Source organism: Capra hircus, chromosome 15 (genome assembly GCF_001704415.2).
Source record: "Capra hircus breed San Clemente chromosome 15, ASM170441v1, whole genome shotgun sequence".
NCBI classification, from domain to species: Eukaryota; Metazoa; Chordata; class Mammalia; order Artiodactyla; family Bovidae; genus Capra; species Capra hircus.
The window spans coordinates 54,821,119-54,836,393 of NC_030822.1; the positions used below are offsets into that span (position 1 = coordinate 54,821,119).

A 15,275-nucleotide genomic window follows, 5' to 3' on the forward strand; every position below is an offset into this window, starting at 1 on the left:
GGCCCACCAGGCTCCTCTGTCCACGGGATTCTCCAGGCAAGAGTACTGGAGTGGGTAGCCATGCCCTCCTCCAGGGGATCTTCCAGACCCAGGGATCAAACTGGGTCTCCTGCATTGCAGGTGGATTCTTCACTACCATGATCAGGGTTGCTTCTCCCCCAAATCCTCCTTTTTCTTAGATCTCCGTTTCCTGACCTTTGATCAGACCTTTCCTAGAGGCCATAATCTCTCCTGTCCCCCTTGCCAGTATGTGCTAGAGATAATCCTTCCTGTGTCTACCTAGTTTAGTCTCAATTTACTCTTTAACTTAGCTTATGCCTTTTCTTGAATACTATTACCTTGCCTCTTTCTAACCTCTTTCCACTTCTGTTTTGAGACTTTTGGAATGATATACACAATTCTAATGAATAAAGCCCCCAATTGATTACCACATGGGTTTAGGATCCAGTACAGTTAGATAATGCAGTAGAGGAAAAAATGGCCTAGGGAAGCCCAAAGCTGCTCCAGAATTAGAAACCCTCCGGGAATGTATGTCTGCATGTTTAAAACTACTTCTTATACTGAGGCGTCCCTGTTGTCCTTACCTTAAACACAGGAGCTTCCTCTGTGACCCCCTGGTACATAACCCCTCCCCCCATCTTCATCTGTGTAGTGAGGGATGCTGGCTAGGTGCCCGCTCCAAGAAGGTGTTTGTAGTACGGCTGTTCCGGGCTTGGTGCCCTGCAGTCAGTTACTCATTTATTTTTCACAACCACCCTGGGCATATGTTTTATGATCCCTTTTACAGGAGAAACCGGACTCCACAGTCTCTCCCTGCTTTAACCTGACATGTTGTTATTGTTTAGTCACTCGGTTGTCTCCAACTCTCTGCAACCCCAAGAACTGTAGCCCGCCAGGCTCCTCTGTCCATTGGATTTCGCAGGCAGAAATCCTGGAGTGGGTTGCCATTTTCTCCTCTAGGGTATCATCCCAACTCAGGGATCAAACCCACGTCTCCTGCATTGGAGGCGGGTTCTTTACCACTGAGCCCCCTGGGAAGCCCTAACCTGAGATGCTTCTACTCTTAAGAACTTGAGAGCTTGCAGTTTGACATCAACAAAGAATCATCAGATAATTTGCCATCCCTTTTGCCAAGAAAGGGTTGTGATGCTCTCCCCCTACCACCTTGCAGGCACATGGGGGCAGCTTGTCCTTGTTTATCTTTGTGGGTGGCAGGAATGCCTCTTGCCTCCTCTAATGATACCTCTATATCTGTGTAGTTACACACTAGCCCCCAGACATCCCATCTGTTGCTTCTATGACAGAGCAAATTCAACAAAATTTATTGCATGATTAGGTCACTTAAGACTGTATTTTAGGTCCAGTGGGGAATGCAGGGATGAAAAGATAGAGAACCTGCCCTCAGGGAGCTTATGCTGGGGGGGGGATGGGGGCAGACAAGCTCATAAACAGCCTTCACATGAAGCACTGTGTAATGAATGCTGTAAAAGGTGTAATTATAAGAAGCAGAGCTAGTGTCATCCTTCTAAAACTTCTTAAGGGTAGATTATCAGGGATTGCTGATGTTAGTCAAGGAGAATTAAATGCCGTCCTATCAATGGCCATAGTTACTTATTTTATGGCCACTTGCCACCAATCAGTGTGGGGCCAGGCACTGCCAGAGAGCTGAGCCGGCAGCCTGCCAGAGGTCTGTTTGAAATATGTAGAAGGTCAGGGCTAGACATGCCCCATGCTGTCTGTAATCTCCCTTTCTGTCCTCCAGGAGTAGAAATAGGTTTATCTCCCCCTATGTACTAGTTATTACATACACTTGATTTTTTTTTTTTTTTTTACTTTGCAAATAAATATGATAGCATAACCAGTTTACACAGTGAGATTACCAGCTTGAACTCACAGAGAAGACCACATTTTCCCTGAGCCTGCTCAGCTTCAGCAGCCCTGGAGGACTTCAGGCCCCATAGAGGGGTCAAATGGGTTGACCCCAGTCTGGGAGGGTTCGCCCCCCAGCACCTTTGAGAGGGTTATGCACACATGCACTTCTCTCCTTTTCTCTTAAGACCCAGTGAGTAAGGACGAGTCAGCTGACAGATTCCACAGAGTAGTGCAAGCTGCCCCACGGCTCCCTAGGTAGGCAGGCGGGGTGCATTGTGTCTGTTTGTGTATTTTTTCCCCTTGTTTGATCAGATGGTCTTCGCCTCCTCTGTACTTTCTCAGCTTTGCTTAGGTAAATACCTGAGAATCCTGCTCTTGGCATCCTCTTTCTGCATCCTTTGGTGAGCTTGACAGTTCCTCCAGCTGCTGAATTGGCATCAGGAATGCCAAAGATTTGAGCCTCAATTTCCTGTTCCTTGCTCAACAGGTTGGTCTGTTTACACGCAGTGCCTCCCTTGCCAAACTGGTCAGTGGATCTCCTCTGTAGAGTCACAAGGGCCCTCTAAACTCAACATTCTTACTAAAAATAATTACTTTGCTTGTGTAGTCCTTTCCAATTTATGAAAGGCCCTTTGACACCGATTGTCTCTTGAGCCCCCAAACAACCCTCATTTTTCAGATAGGGATATTGAGGTTAGGTTAAATGACTTGTCCAAGTTCATATACTGTGATGGAGCTGGAACCTGACTTCAAATCCCCTGAATTCTTAGCCTTATGTTCTTCTCTTTATGCCCTCTTGCCTCACATTCTTCCCCTTCCAAGCGTATCTGCCTAGCCAAGGGTGCCAACCCTTCCTGACCTTTGACCTGTGAATTATATTGAAATTTGAATAGAAAGACCCCTGGTTTGCTACCCAACCCCTATTAATATGCTTCTTTTTTGTCTAAGTTTATTTTTGGCTGTGCTGTGTGGCTTCCCAGGTGGCTCAGTGGTAAAGAATCCACCCCCCAATGCAGGAAACCTGGCTTCAATCCCTGGGTCAGGAAGTCCCCTGGAGGAGGAAATGGCAACCCATTCCAGTTTTCTTGCCTGAAAAATGCCATGGACAGAGGAGCCTGGTGGCTGCAGTCCATGGGGTCACAAAGAGTTGCACAGGACTGAGTGAGCACACGCACGGCCACGAGGCTTGCAGGATCTTCGTTCCCTGACCAGGGATTGAACCCGGGCCCCAGCAGTGAGAGTGCCAAGTCTTAACCACTGAACCACCAGGGAACTCCCTTTCATCTAGTTTTTAACTCACATTTATATCTCCTAAACTAGAGGCTTCTTTTCTGGAAATTAAATTTTCAGTAGCTCACTTGCTCACTTACCCGTGGTAAATTAGCCCCATATTTCTCGAAGTAGGATTCTGTGATAAAATCATCTTGTTTGTTTTTGTCAGCTGGTTCATTGTGCCCCATCCTCTCAGAAATAATATCTCTGAAATGAGTGTAAATAATACCAGTCTTTACTGAGCTCTTATAGAGGACCAAACTCAAGTAAGCACTTCATAGACCTGTGGAGTAAGTCCTGTTCTGCAGATGAAGGAAGCGAGATCCAGTAAAGTCAGGTAACTTGCCCAGGAATTCTGGTGAAGCCAGGATCCAGGCCTGGGGCTCCCTGACCCCAGAGCGAGTGCTTCTGAGCCCCAGGCGTGGGAGTCAGGAGGGCTTATCGTGAGATTTGTCAAGAAGGGCTCCATCTGTCTGCACCAGACCTGAAGGCTGTGAAGAGAGCAGATGAGGACAGAATCCATGGGACCTTCCCACGGGCAGGGCCAAAAGGAGGGGGGTGTTCAGATGTGGAGAAACCCCATTCTCAGGAATAAAAACCCGTTTCACAGAGAGAGATGGCAGGGAGGGAGGTTTAGCATACATACCACCCACCAGAGGCAGCCTTGCATCACTGCCTCCCGGTGGCCTTCATTTGAACCTGCAGCCAGCACATGCGCTGTGCCCACTGACGGGGATCAGGCTGGTTGGCGGGTGGGTGACCTCATCCCACGGAGCAGCTTAGTCTCACTCGCCTTCCTCTCGGTCGTTTGGAAGCTCCCATTCCTCTCCCGTTCCTCCAGAGTGCTTTGCGTTACCAGCAAAGTGCCTATCATTTCCTTCCCCTCCCTTCCTGTCCCGGCCCAGCCCCTAAGCCCTGGCCTCACCACGATGGTTAAGGAGACCATTTGAATATAGAGACCTGAGATACTTTACACATCACTCAAGCAGCCCGTGTTGCTTTCATTATTCACGTAGATACTGGGATGGTGCAGTTAGCATTAGGACTGTGTTTCCCATTAAAATTTGTTTAAAAACTTGGTCTCACCAAGGTACCGTTCATTGTGAGATAAGCCTAGTAGTTGCCAGGGAACTTTAACCCAGAAAAACCAACCAACCAAAGAAAACACATGTTCAAGTGCTGGACTCTTAAGGACTGGAGCCAGAGGTGCCAACAGGAGGACCCTGTCAACCTTGGTGTGGCCTTGGTACTCTTGACCATCCTGACTCTGACAGGTGACTAACCTATATTAAGAGAGTGTTTATTGGTATCAGTTAGAATATTATGAAACACTGGTATTGGGCAGTGTTCTGGAATACTGAAGGCTCACAAACATGCGTGTAATAATTCTTGTCCTCAAAGAATTTACAGTTTAATATGAAACATTAACACAAGTAGACAATTGAAGATGGTGCCAGGAATAATGTTAGCATAATCAAAGTCTAATAAAGTCTTCTGACAATGAAAGGAAAGAATGATTTATTTCTGTTTGAAAGGGAAAGTTTCATAAAAATGGTAACATTTGAGATGGACCTAGAAGGATACGTTGATTAGAACTGGCAGGAATGGAAGTAGAAGATTAAGCATTTCCAGGGAGAGAGAAAGGTGAAAGCAAATGCATTGAATCGTGAGTGGTCCCCTTTGACCAGAGCTTAGAATGTAGGGGTGAGTTGTGTGGGACGTTGGGAGAGAGGCTGGGCCAGTGAAAATGAGGGGTTTGGGCTCCACTATAGAAAGGTTCATCTTTGTAGGGCCGTGGAAGAGGAATGATTAGGAGCCTATTATAGTGATCCAGGCAGGAGGTAACCAAACTTTCGTGGAAGCAATGAGACTGGAAAGAAAGAGATTAAAGTGACCAACACTGGAGAGGCAGATTCTTCAGACTTCAGGTGATGTGGAACCAGGAGTAAGGAATCAGCAGGGACTCCATGAGCTCATACCCAGAAGATTAGGAAAGGAGGTGTTGGTTGTGGGGAAAGCTGGTGAGTTCAGAACTGAACCTGTGAAGTGTTTGATGTTGTTCAGCCATCCAGGGAAAGATATCTAGTAAATATTTAGAATTTTGAATCTGGAGCTTAAAAGAGCGTATAGTAATTCTTTACATAGAAGCAGTGTAGCTGAAGCCATGAAAATAGATGATATTGCCAAAGTAAGTGTGGGGAGAGTGAAAGGGTCAAGGGTAGAGAGGTAAAGAGAGGAGGACCCTTGAAAGGAGTTGGGGCTGGAGTCGGAGGAGGAGAGGAGAGGAGAGGACTGGGTGGGGTACGGAGGGGAAGCCAGGGGAAGAGAGAGAGACCTCCACAGGGTGGAGGCCATTCTCCCAGGCTAGAGGTCCTGAAGGTCCAGGAATGATTCTCTTGTGCATCTAGGTTTGGGAACATAGCACTGTCAAATCAACAGAGAAATGAAGAGAAAAAAAAAGGTTCAGCCTACTACTAATACATGGATTTTTTTCTTGTAAGGGAACGATCCCTGCAGAGAGAGCCCCAGGAAGGACTGAGAGTTGGCAGGCTGGTCCAGGCTCCTCCGAGCGTCACCAGCCAGCTGAGGATTGTCCGGGACTGGTCTGCCAATGGTGGTCCTCACCCTGGCCCACTGTGCCTTGCAAGATGCTGCTTTGTTGAGAGTGGACTGAGAGAAAGGCTAGGTCTGCTGACTGACCCTATTTTACTCTGTCTCCTCAGAGTCTGTCCTAGGGAACTGCATGGATAGAAGTTCTCCTGGACAAGCGATGGAGCTGCCAGATCACAATGGACTTGGGTACCCTGCACACCCCTCAGCCAGTGAGCACCAGAGGCCCCGCACCCTCCAGAGACATCACACCATTCAGAACAGCGACGATGCTTATGTACGTCGGCCCCTCCTGCTTCTTGGAAGCGGGACCTTTGAAAGCAGAACTTAGCAATGTGGGGTGGTGTCTCTCGTTCTCCTCAGTCAGAGTCCAGAGCCCCTGAGCACTCAGGGAGTATGTCTCTGAATCACTGTAACAAGCCTGAAATTCCAGGAGAATCTCTGCTGACGCCGAGCTCCACATTTGAAGCTGAGGATCAAGAGCATCCATTTCCTCTAGTCTTAGTTATTGAACTTCTCCCCAAACAATTGAAACCCATGCCCCAGCAGATGAGCCTGCAGACTCTCAGTTATTATCCTGGCAGCTGCCTTGAATTTATTCAGACTTCAAGGGAGCTAGTCCACTTGGCAGAGCTTTGTTGCCTTAGGGCAGACTCCTCGGCGGCACTAATACAGCCACAACCAGCCACATGTGACCTTTCAATTTTAAATGTAATTAAAACAGAATAAAACGTAAAACCGAGTTCTTTAGTCACACTAGTCACATTCCAGGGCTCAGTAGCCACTTGTGGCTGGCGGCTTTCGATTTGGATGGGGCAGACAGAGAACATCCCCTGTCCTCGAACAGAGTGTTATTGGACACTGCCGCCCTAAGAGACTGCTCATGGCCTCGAGCCAGGTCAGAAACCTGGTACTGGAACGCCAAGTAGATGTCAAGGGCGCCAGCTGAGACTCCCTGAGCCCCTCCCTCCCCGCACGCACCCCCGCCCCAGCCTCAGTTCCCCCCACAGCATCCCCCTTTGGATAGCCCTGCAGAGGAAGGGGGCCTGGGTAGCAGTGCTTGGGACAGTGCTTGCGGCCACCCTTGGCCTGGGCTCCTTTGGAGGGCATAGCAGTCTCTTATGGCATGCTCTCTGATCTCCTTACTTCTTTTAATAATTGTTTTCTGCAGGTGCAGCTGGACAACTTGCCTGGCATGAGTCTCGTGGCAGGGAAAGCACTTAGTTCTGCCCGGATGTCAGATGCAGTTCTCAGTCAGTCATCGCTCATGGGGAGCCAGCAGTTCCAGGACGGGGAGAACGAGGGTAAGGGGCATTATGCGTGGGGCAGGTACCCCAAAGGAGTTTCTAGAGGGGCCCCCCTTCCCTCTTCACCAGTGACTGCTCCCCTCTTGTATGAAGAGCCCATGGGAAGCCACAGCATTCCCGTGGGCTTCTGGACGCCGCCTTTCCCCAGTTCTCCTGCACTGAGTGAGAGAGCACGGAGGAGCCCCGCTCCTGACAGCACAGGCCCGTCAGTGTACTGTCTGTATGCATGTTCAGATGCCCCTTCAGTTACTCTTGTTCTGGTTCTGAGGAGAAGGCACCGTGTCCTAATGTCTGCCTCCCGTTAAAACCAGTAGAGGGAGGGGATCTGAGCTGATAACAGCACAGACCCGGGAGTGGATGATCTGCAGTTAATTCTGACTGCTCTCTACTGGCTCCACAGGTTAAGGCGCTTAACCTTTCTGACCCCCAAGCTCCTCCTCTGTAAAGTGACAGAAAGAGTAGAGCCCATGCCCTCGACTGTGCTGGGAGCAGTTGCTAGCTTCCCTGCATGCGTGCTCACTCATTCAGTCCTGTCCGACTCTTTGCGACCCTATGGGCTGTATAGCCCACCAGGCTCCTTTGTCTGTGGGATTCTCCAGGCAAGAATACTGGAGTGGGTTGCCGTTTCCTTCTCCAGGGGATCTTACTGACCAGGGATCCAACCCATGTCTCTTAGGTCTCCTGCATTGGAAAGCAGATTCTTTACCTCTAGCACCACCTGGGAAGCCTGTGCTTGGGAGTTTAAAGTGCTTAGGCCCATGCCCTGAGCATAGAGTGTGCCCAGGTGTCAGGGTCTGTCAGCACGAGGCTGTCTTATCCCACACCACGGGAGCTGACGGTGCCTGACAATGGGAGACAGTAAAGAAGAGGGGGAAATGGACAGTGGGGGCAACAGGAAGAAGCCTGGCTCCCAGCTGTGGTCACTAACCAAACCGAGGGCCTGCTCTGAACTGGAACTTAGGGCTGCAGAAGTTTCAGACTTCTCTCTTTCCTCTCTCTACCTCTTGCCCACCCCCCACCCAAGCTCCCTGCAAACCTCCCAAGTTTTCTCTGGTCTTGCAGAATGCGGGGAGAGTCTTGGAGGTCAGGAGCGCCCAGACCTGACAGATGGCAGCCAGCATTTAAACTCCTCTTGCTACCCATCCACGTGCATCACAGACATACTGCTCAGCTACAAGCACCCCGAGGTGTCCTTCAGCATGGAACAGGCAGGCGTGTAGCGAAAGATGGAAAGTGAGTATCACCCTGGCCGGAGCCAAACCAGCCCTTTGGCTCACTGTCAGCTCCTGATCCCATCAGGAGATTCCTTCCACATGAACTTTGAGCCAGTGACCTTGACACCACCACTCCTCCGGCCAAGGTTTTTGCATCTTTCTGCTCGTTCATTAAGCACCATGCTAATTGTTTGAGGGGTAGATGGGGGCATTTAGAAGAAATACTGGCCATGGTCCCTTGGTCGAACTGTTGGGGATAAGGCATGTTATAGGTGCCATAGCCTTCAAATAATACGTGAGCTTCAGAGGACAGACCGGACTTCTGGCCACGGTAATGGAAAAGGAGGTGGTTCTTGAACTCAGTCCTAAAGGATGAAATTCAGCAAGAATACATGTCTAGCCAGATCTTTTCCAAGGCTATGCTGCAAGTGGAAAAATATACCAGAAATTTGTGATCAGAGGCCAGCAGTAGAAAACAGGTCACCTGGCCAATTTTGCAGGAGTAATGCCTAAACATAAGAGGCAGTATCAGTTCTGTCTTTGAAAATTCATTGACAGAAAAGACTCGCTGAAAGTTAAGCCATCTGGCAAATCTGTATTAGAGCCTCAGTAAAGCAAATCCTCTTAAAATACCTGAGGTAAAGTGAACCATTTCTTTGAAAGTTTTCAATGGAATATTTGAGTCTGTCTCTTCAAACTAATTCTCTGTGTCTGCTCTGTTGCAGGTTTATGTACAGTGCGGAAATGAAAAGGTTGATTTTAAACCAACAGTATCTAGCAGCATTGCGCCAAATTGCCATTGTTTTCCCTCCACCCAGAATGTCGGCTCCTTTCCTCCCATTTGGTTCATCAGTGTGCTGTTCTTTTGGGATCTGAGGGGGGTTTTGCCATGTTCGCCTGTATGACCAAGTCACCAAGGAAATAAACAGGAAATCCATGTTTGCCACCTTTTGTGAAAGTGTATTTGGTGTATTTGAGTTGATGGTTTGGTTTGGTTTTTGGTTTGGGTTGTTTTTGGTTGTTTTTGTTTTTAGGTATGTTTTCTCTGGGAGGTGATTTTCTTTCTTTTTTCTTTTCTCTCCCTTTTTTTTTTTTTTTTTAGACAGAAGAGCAAAGCAGTTAGCGTATGGTGGCCGGGGCCCAGAGCCGTTCCCCTCCCCAGCTTCTGTCTGCAGAGCGCCCTCCAGTCCCTGAACTGCTCTTACGCAGAAGCAAAAGCTAGAGGGCAACATACTCTGGAATGTAGTGGCTGGAGAAAGAGATAAGAGGGAAGGGGCAGTAGCCTTTGGCCCTTGGAGAGCAAAAAGAGACACCCCAAGCCTGAACCTGGAGAGGTCTTTTCTGCTGGGCTTCACTGAAAAACATGTCTGGCCAAGCCAAAATCACATGAGAATGTTAGCATGGAGGCTGAGCGTGGCCTGGCATTGATGGGTTGCTGGTTAGAATGTCTCTCTGGTGTGTAACTCAGCTCCCCTCTTGTAATTCGGAAAGTTGGTTGCCTTTATCGTCCTGCTGGTTCTGCCCACAGACTGAACTCCCAACAGTGGCACACTGTGTTTTGGGGTCACCTTTCCTTCTCATGTTATATTGTGATATAACAAGGATTGTTTCTCCATATATATGTGTATGTATCTGTACACATACATAATACATACATATATATATCTATATATATATAATGCTTTTCCCTTTCAGCCTCTTTGTCACAGGCAAGAAGAACAGGAGGTTGTCTTGGGTCCTGCCACCCTCCTAACCTCCTCTCTGCGCATCCTCAGCCCCTATTTTAATTCTTGATCATGTAGGAATTGTTTTTGGTAAATGTTGATATTATTGTTATTATTGTTATTATTATTAATAAATACAAGCAAAAGAAATTTTTGTTTAAAAGAGAAGTGTTTAACCAGATTCTGTTCTATTTGAATTGTGACTTGCACCTTTTGTTCAAAGTATTTTATTTAGACCTTGTAATTGTGAGCAGTTCTCACTCGTGCCAGTGACAGATGTGGTGGTCTCCTTCCCTGCCCCGCCTCCCTGCTGAAGCAGTGCGTATGCGATAGCTATTGTTAGCGTCACTATCTTTATTTTACTTCACCGTTAGAAACCAAAGTCTCCTCTGCTGGCTGGGGGGCTGGCAGAAGATCTGGGTTATCGCCTTCTGATCTTCAAAACAAGGAAGAGATGTTAAATACTCCTGATCCGTTTTTCTGGGGAAGCAGAGTAACAGGTCCCCTGGCCTCTCCTCATCTTTCATCCTGAATTTGCACAGAAGAAAGCGGGTGCCCAGCATGGCCATCCTGGTTTTGCTGCCAGGATCCCCCACGTAGCTTGTCCTTCTCTCTGATGTTGGCAGCTCAGCTCCTGGACCCAATATCCCTCGAGTGGGTTTCTGCAGTGCAAGAGCCTTTCTTGGGACCTCTCCGTGTTTCCATGGTCCCCACATCCCCTCTACTTGGTGGGAGCCACCAGCTACTCACCTTCTGGAAGCAACTGAGAGAGCCCGAACCGCCACTGTTGACTTCTCTGGGCTCGTTGCCGCTCTGACCCCTGCCGGCCCCCACCACACACTCAGCCTGTTTAGTTCACGGAACTGATGGACGAGCAGACTGCTGCCCCACAGCGAGCACCCAGACGAAAGCCAGTGAGCCTATTAACCGTGCCATCTTGCAAACTACACTTTTGAAAAAAAATCATTGCTTTTTATTGTAGTAACCAATATGCGCAGTATATGTTGAACGTATATGAATATACTTTCCTACTTCTGTTCTTTGAAAATGTCAGAGTATTTTTTCTTTCTCATTTATGTTGAACTAAAAAGATTAAAAAAAATCTCCAGACCCAAGCTGCAGTAAGACCTTTAATCATTTTTTGGTGGGCAGTTATAGCTTGGTAACTTGGTTGGACAGTAGGGGATTGTGAAAATAAAACACCTGACTATGATCTTATGCTGATATGTTACTAGCCTTGTGTTTGGAGTCTAGTTGGGAGAAACTTTCAGGCTGGAAGCTGGAATGTGGGAGGCTGAGGACGTGTAGGGTGGGGCCGTGAGCTCTGCTTTATCTCACCCTGCCTTGAGAGAGGAGCATTCTCCAGAAGCCTGCACTGGACCTCATGCTGGGTCATCAGACACCTGGCTTGGACTCTGCCCCCTCAGAAGTGAACACTACAGTTTGCTGAGTCCGATGGAAAACATTCCTTGAGAGGATACTTTTGAAGGAGTAGAAGGAGAACTTCAAAGAGCTGGCAGAGGCTGGGGCGTCTGTGGAGTGACCTCAGTCAACCCAGTGATATGGACACCAACTAAGTGTTAAGATAGAAGGGGACTTTTGCTATAGTTTTCCCCTTTTTCCATACCTGGACTCCAGAGGACAGGGTAGAATTTCTTGAAGGGTCCCAGCCATGGCTCACAAATAGCTGCTAGAAGCCTTCTATGAAGAAAGATCACTGCAGCTGGAAATGCTGAGCTTATAGAAAGACAAGGGACAGGCGGGAACCTAGAAAATCTTTGAGTCCACGTGACTAGAGGGTCACTGTGGGAGTGTTGAGAGCAGAAAAGAGCCTTCTCAAGAAGGGTCTTCTAATGTATGGCTGGGTCCCTTCCCTGTTCACCTGAAACTATCACAACTTTGTCCATCAATGGGCTCTGCTGCTAAGTCACTTCAGTTGTGTCCGACTCTTAGTGACCCCATGGACTGCAGCCTACCAGGCTCCTCCATCCATGGGACTTTCCAGGCAAGAGTACTGGAGTGGGTTGCCATTGCCTTCTCCATCAACGGGCTCTACCCCAAGACAAAATGTTTTTTTTTAAAGGGCTGGGGGTAAGGGGTGGGGAATCTTCAAGTCTGTACACACTCCCTTGGAAGGCTGAGAGTGTCTCTGAAACCAAACAGATAAACCAGATGCCTTCAAGTAATCTGGAAGAACCTTCTGTGGAAGGTGCCACGCCCTGCTGCAAGCAGCCCAAATGCCTTGGAGATGAGGTCAGAGGCCTTGGCCCTGCCTGCTGGATGTGGACCCAGAGGTCTGAGCTGTGAAGGTGGAAGCCTTGCCAACAGGTCCTTGCTCATCTTTCTGACTCTGAGGTAGCCTCCTTCCCCACCACACCGGCCCCACTCCACCTGCACAGATCAAGGATTCAGAAGGCTGGTGTACCTACCGAAGAGCTAGACCTCCATTCCTGCTCTGCCATGACCTTAGTCTCCTAAGCCGGAGGGCAGGAGAGATTCTTTGCTGGTTATGATGCCCGGTGCTGGGGTCTAAACTGGGGCTCTGTCTATCACCAGGAGCTGCAACAAGATTATCAAACAGTGAACAGGGGTGGTGGTGATGGGGATCTCCTCCCTCCCCAAATGATCCAGACCTCCCAACCTCAAGACCTGCACCATAAACACTCAGAGTAAATGTTCTGAGCAGGGTCCCTGATAACAGGCTGTATGCGCAAGACTCCTGCGTCTCCTCTCCAAGCCCGCTCTTTCAAGTAACCCTCTGGATTCTGGGGTGCAGAATAGTTCATTGGGCAAATATTTGCTGAGTGTCTGCTATGTGCCAGACCCAGCAGGGAACAGAGTCTTCCCAGCGCAGACTGACCAGTATGACCTTGAGACACCAATTGTGAAATGAGTGGCCAGTCCTTCTGAGCAAAATCCACTCCTGCAGCCAGCCAGCCAGCCACACTCTCACACACACCAGGGGACCCACTCCAGCAAGGTGACTGGGGAGACCCCCACATCAGGGGCACAGGGTGGTAGGACTAAGGGCCGACACTGGTGGGCCCTGCACCCACTTAACAGCTAGTCCATCCGGGGTACTTGGTGCCTCTGACAGTGACTGGATGGACCCCAAGTCTGGTCCTGAGACATGCTCCGTTTGCTGTTGGCTGTGGTTTTCCCATCGGCCTCTGTTCAGAAAGTCTCCCTTATTCCAAAATATTAGTAACGGAGGGGCATGGGCCGACTTAAACCAAACACCTTACAGTGAGATGGGGCAGACACACTAGTGAACAAGCTCAGACAGTAAAGAACCTGCCTGTGATACAGGAGACCTGGGTTTGATCCCTGGGTTGGAAAAATCCCTTGGAAAAGGAAATGGCTACCCACTCCAGTATTCTTGCCTGAGAAATCTCATGGACAGAAGAGCCTGGAGGGCTACAGTCCATGTGGTTGCAAAGAGTCGGACATGACTGAGTGACTAACAACACAGCAACATATTTAAAAAGGAAGATTCCACAGAAACAAACACAGAATGAACTTATGGTAGCCGGGGAGAGGGGAAGAACTGGAAGAAGAGATATTTGGGATCAACATTTGAAGTGAAGTGAAAGTCGCTCAGTTGTGTCTGATTCTTTGCAACCCTGTGGACTATCCATGGACTTTTCCAGGCCAAATACTGGAATGGGTAGCCTTTCGCTCCTCTAGGGGATCTTCCCAACCCAGGGATTGAACCCAGGTCTCCTGCATTGCAGGCGGATTATTTACCAGCTGAGCCACAAGGGAAGCCCAACATGTACATGCTGCTATATTTAAAATGGATAACCAACAAGGATCTAATGGACAGCACAGGGAACTCTCAATGTTATGTGGCAGCCTGGGTAGAAGGGGAGTTTAGGAGAGAATCGATACATGTATATATATGGCTAAGTCCCTTTGCTATTCACCTGAAACTATCACAACATTAACTGGCTATACTCCAATATAAAAAGTTTAAAAATAAAAAAGCTTCCAGCTTGGTAAGATATTATCAAACTCCCAAAGGGCTTTGGGAGTCGGAGGCCCAGCTGCTGCTGGCCTACAGGCAACCATCAAAGAGCTAGATGCCAGGCCCCTGACTCCCTTCCTGCCAGCACTGAACACTGATGGCTGAAGGTAATAAGGCAACTCTTAGCAGCTCTCAGCTGCAGGCTTCTCACGGGCCAAACAAGGAGAATATCTGGCCTGCTGGCCTTTCAGTTTATCGTGAAAATGCTTTGGCCACTGAAGAACTGGCAGCTGTCAGATACTAGGTTTGCCACAATCATTTCAGTTAAAGCAGGGCAAAACAGCACCCAAGTATTAAGCTTCTGTGGTCCCCTGTATGCTGACTGAGAAAGGAGCCTCTCGTCCCCAGACACACCTGAGCTGCCCTGAGCAGGGAACCGGCTTCCCTCCCACTCTCTTAACAAAAGGCTGGGAACTAGGCTGGCCAAGTGGCAACCCTCCTCCCTGCTGGGTCCCCTGGGGCGGCGGGGTGCGGGGGGGGTGGAGGTCACCCCCTCATCTGGGCATTTGCGTGTCGAGGCCACATGGAGAAAATGTGATTCCTCCCCTTCCCCTACTTCCGCCACCAGAGACTGAAGTCATTCATAGCTCTGGTCTGCCAGTGTGAATGTGTTCAGTGGGAGCAGGGGACACAAGGCCAGAAACTGGGGTGCTGGGGTGCAGAAGAGTTACTGCTTACTCAGTGCCAGGCACTTTCAGTTTTGCCATGCATGTTCTAACTTAGTGCTTAACACCACATAGACTTATTATCTTACAGCACGGGTCTGGAAGTCAAAAGTCCACAAAGGATCATACAAGTCTAGAGCACGGCATCAGCAGAGCTGATTCCTCCTGGAGGCTCCGAGGAAACTCTTCTTCTTGGTCTCACCCAGCTTCTAGAGCCTGCCTGCATCTTTCGGCTCATGGTCCCCTCCCAACAATCACATCCCTCCGACCTCTGCTTTTGATCTCCCATCTTCTCTGACTCTGCCTCCCCCGCCTCCCTCTTGTGTATGTAAGGATCCTTGTGATGACACGGGACCACCTGGATAACCCTGGAGAGTCACCCCATCTCAAGGTCCTTAATATTTATTTACTGGTTGCAGCATATGGGATCTTTTGCTGTCATGCACAGACTCTCTAGCTGTGGCACGAGAAGGCACAGGCTAAGCAGTTGCAGTGTGCAGGCTTAGTTGCCCCAGGGCATTTGGGAATCTTTGTTCCCTAACCAGGGATCGAACCAGTGTCCTTTGTGTTGAAAGGCAGATTCT

General features: G+C 48.9%; 1 protein-coding gene and 1 non-coding gene across 5 annotated transcripts in view; one reads left to right on the plus strand and one right to left on the minus strand.

Annotated features, from left to right (window-relative positions):
- SIK3 (SIK family kinase 3) overlaps positions 1-11,217 on the plus strand; it is a 264,167-nt gene extending 252,950 nt beyond the window's left edge. For all 4 annotated transcript variants that reach the window (XM_018059745.1, XM_018059747.1, XM_018059746.1 and 1 more), the window contains 4 exons: positions 5,868-6,031; positions 6,926-7,058; positions 8,124-8,294; positions 9,001-11,217. In XM_018059745.1, coding sequence (XP_017915234.1) covers positions 5,868-6,031; positions 6,926-7,058; positions 8,124-8,281 — 455 coding nt within the window. In that variant the 3' untranslated portion in view covers positions 8,282-8,294; positions 9,001-11,217. The remainder of the gene's footprint in view (positions 1-5,867; positions 6,032-6,925; positions 7,059-8,123; positions 8,295-9,000) is intronic.
- TRNAE-CUC lies at positions 3,073-3,144 on the minus strand. Its single transcript has one exon. It is a non-coding gene; the product is annotated as a tRNA-Glu (tRNA).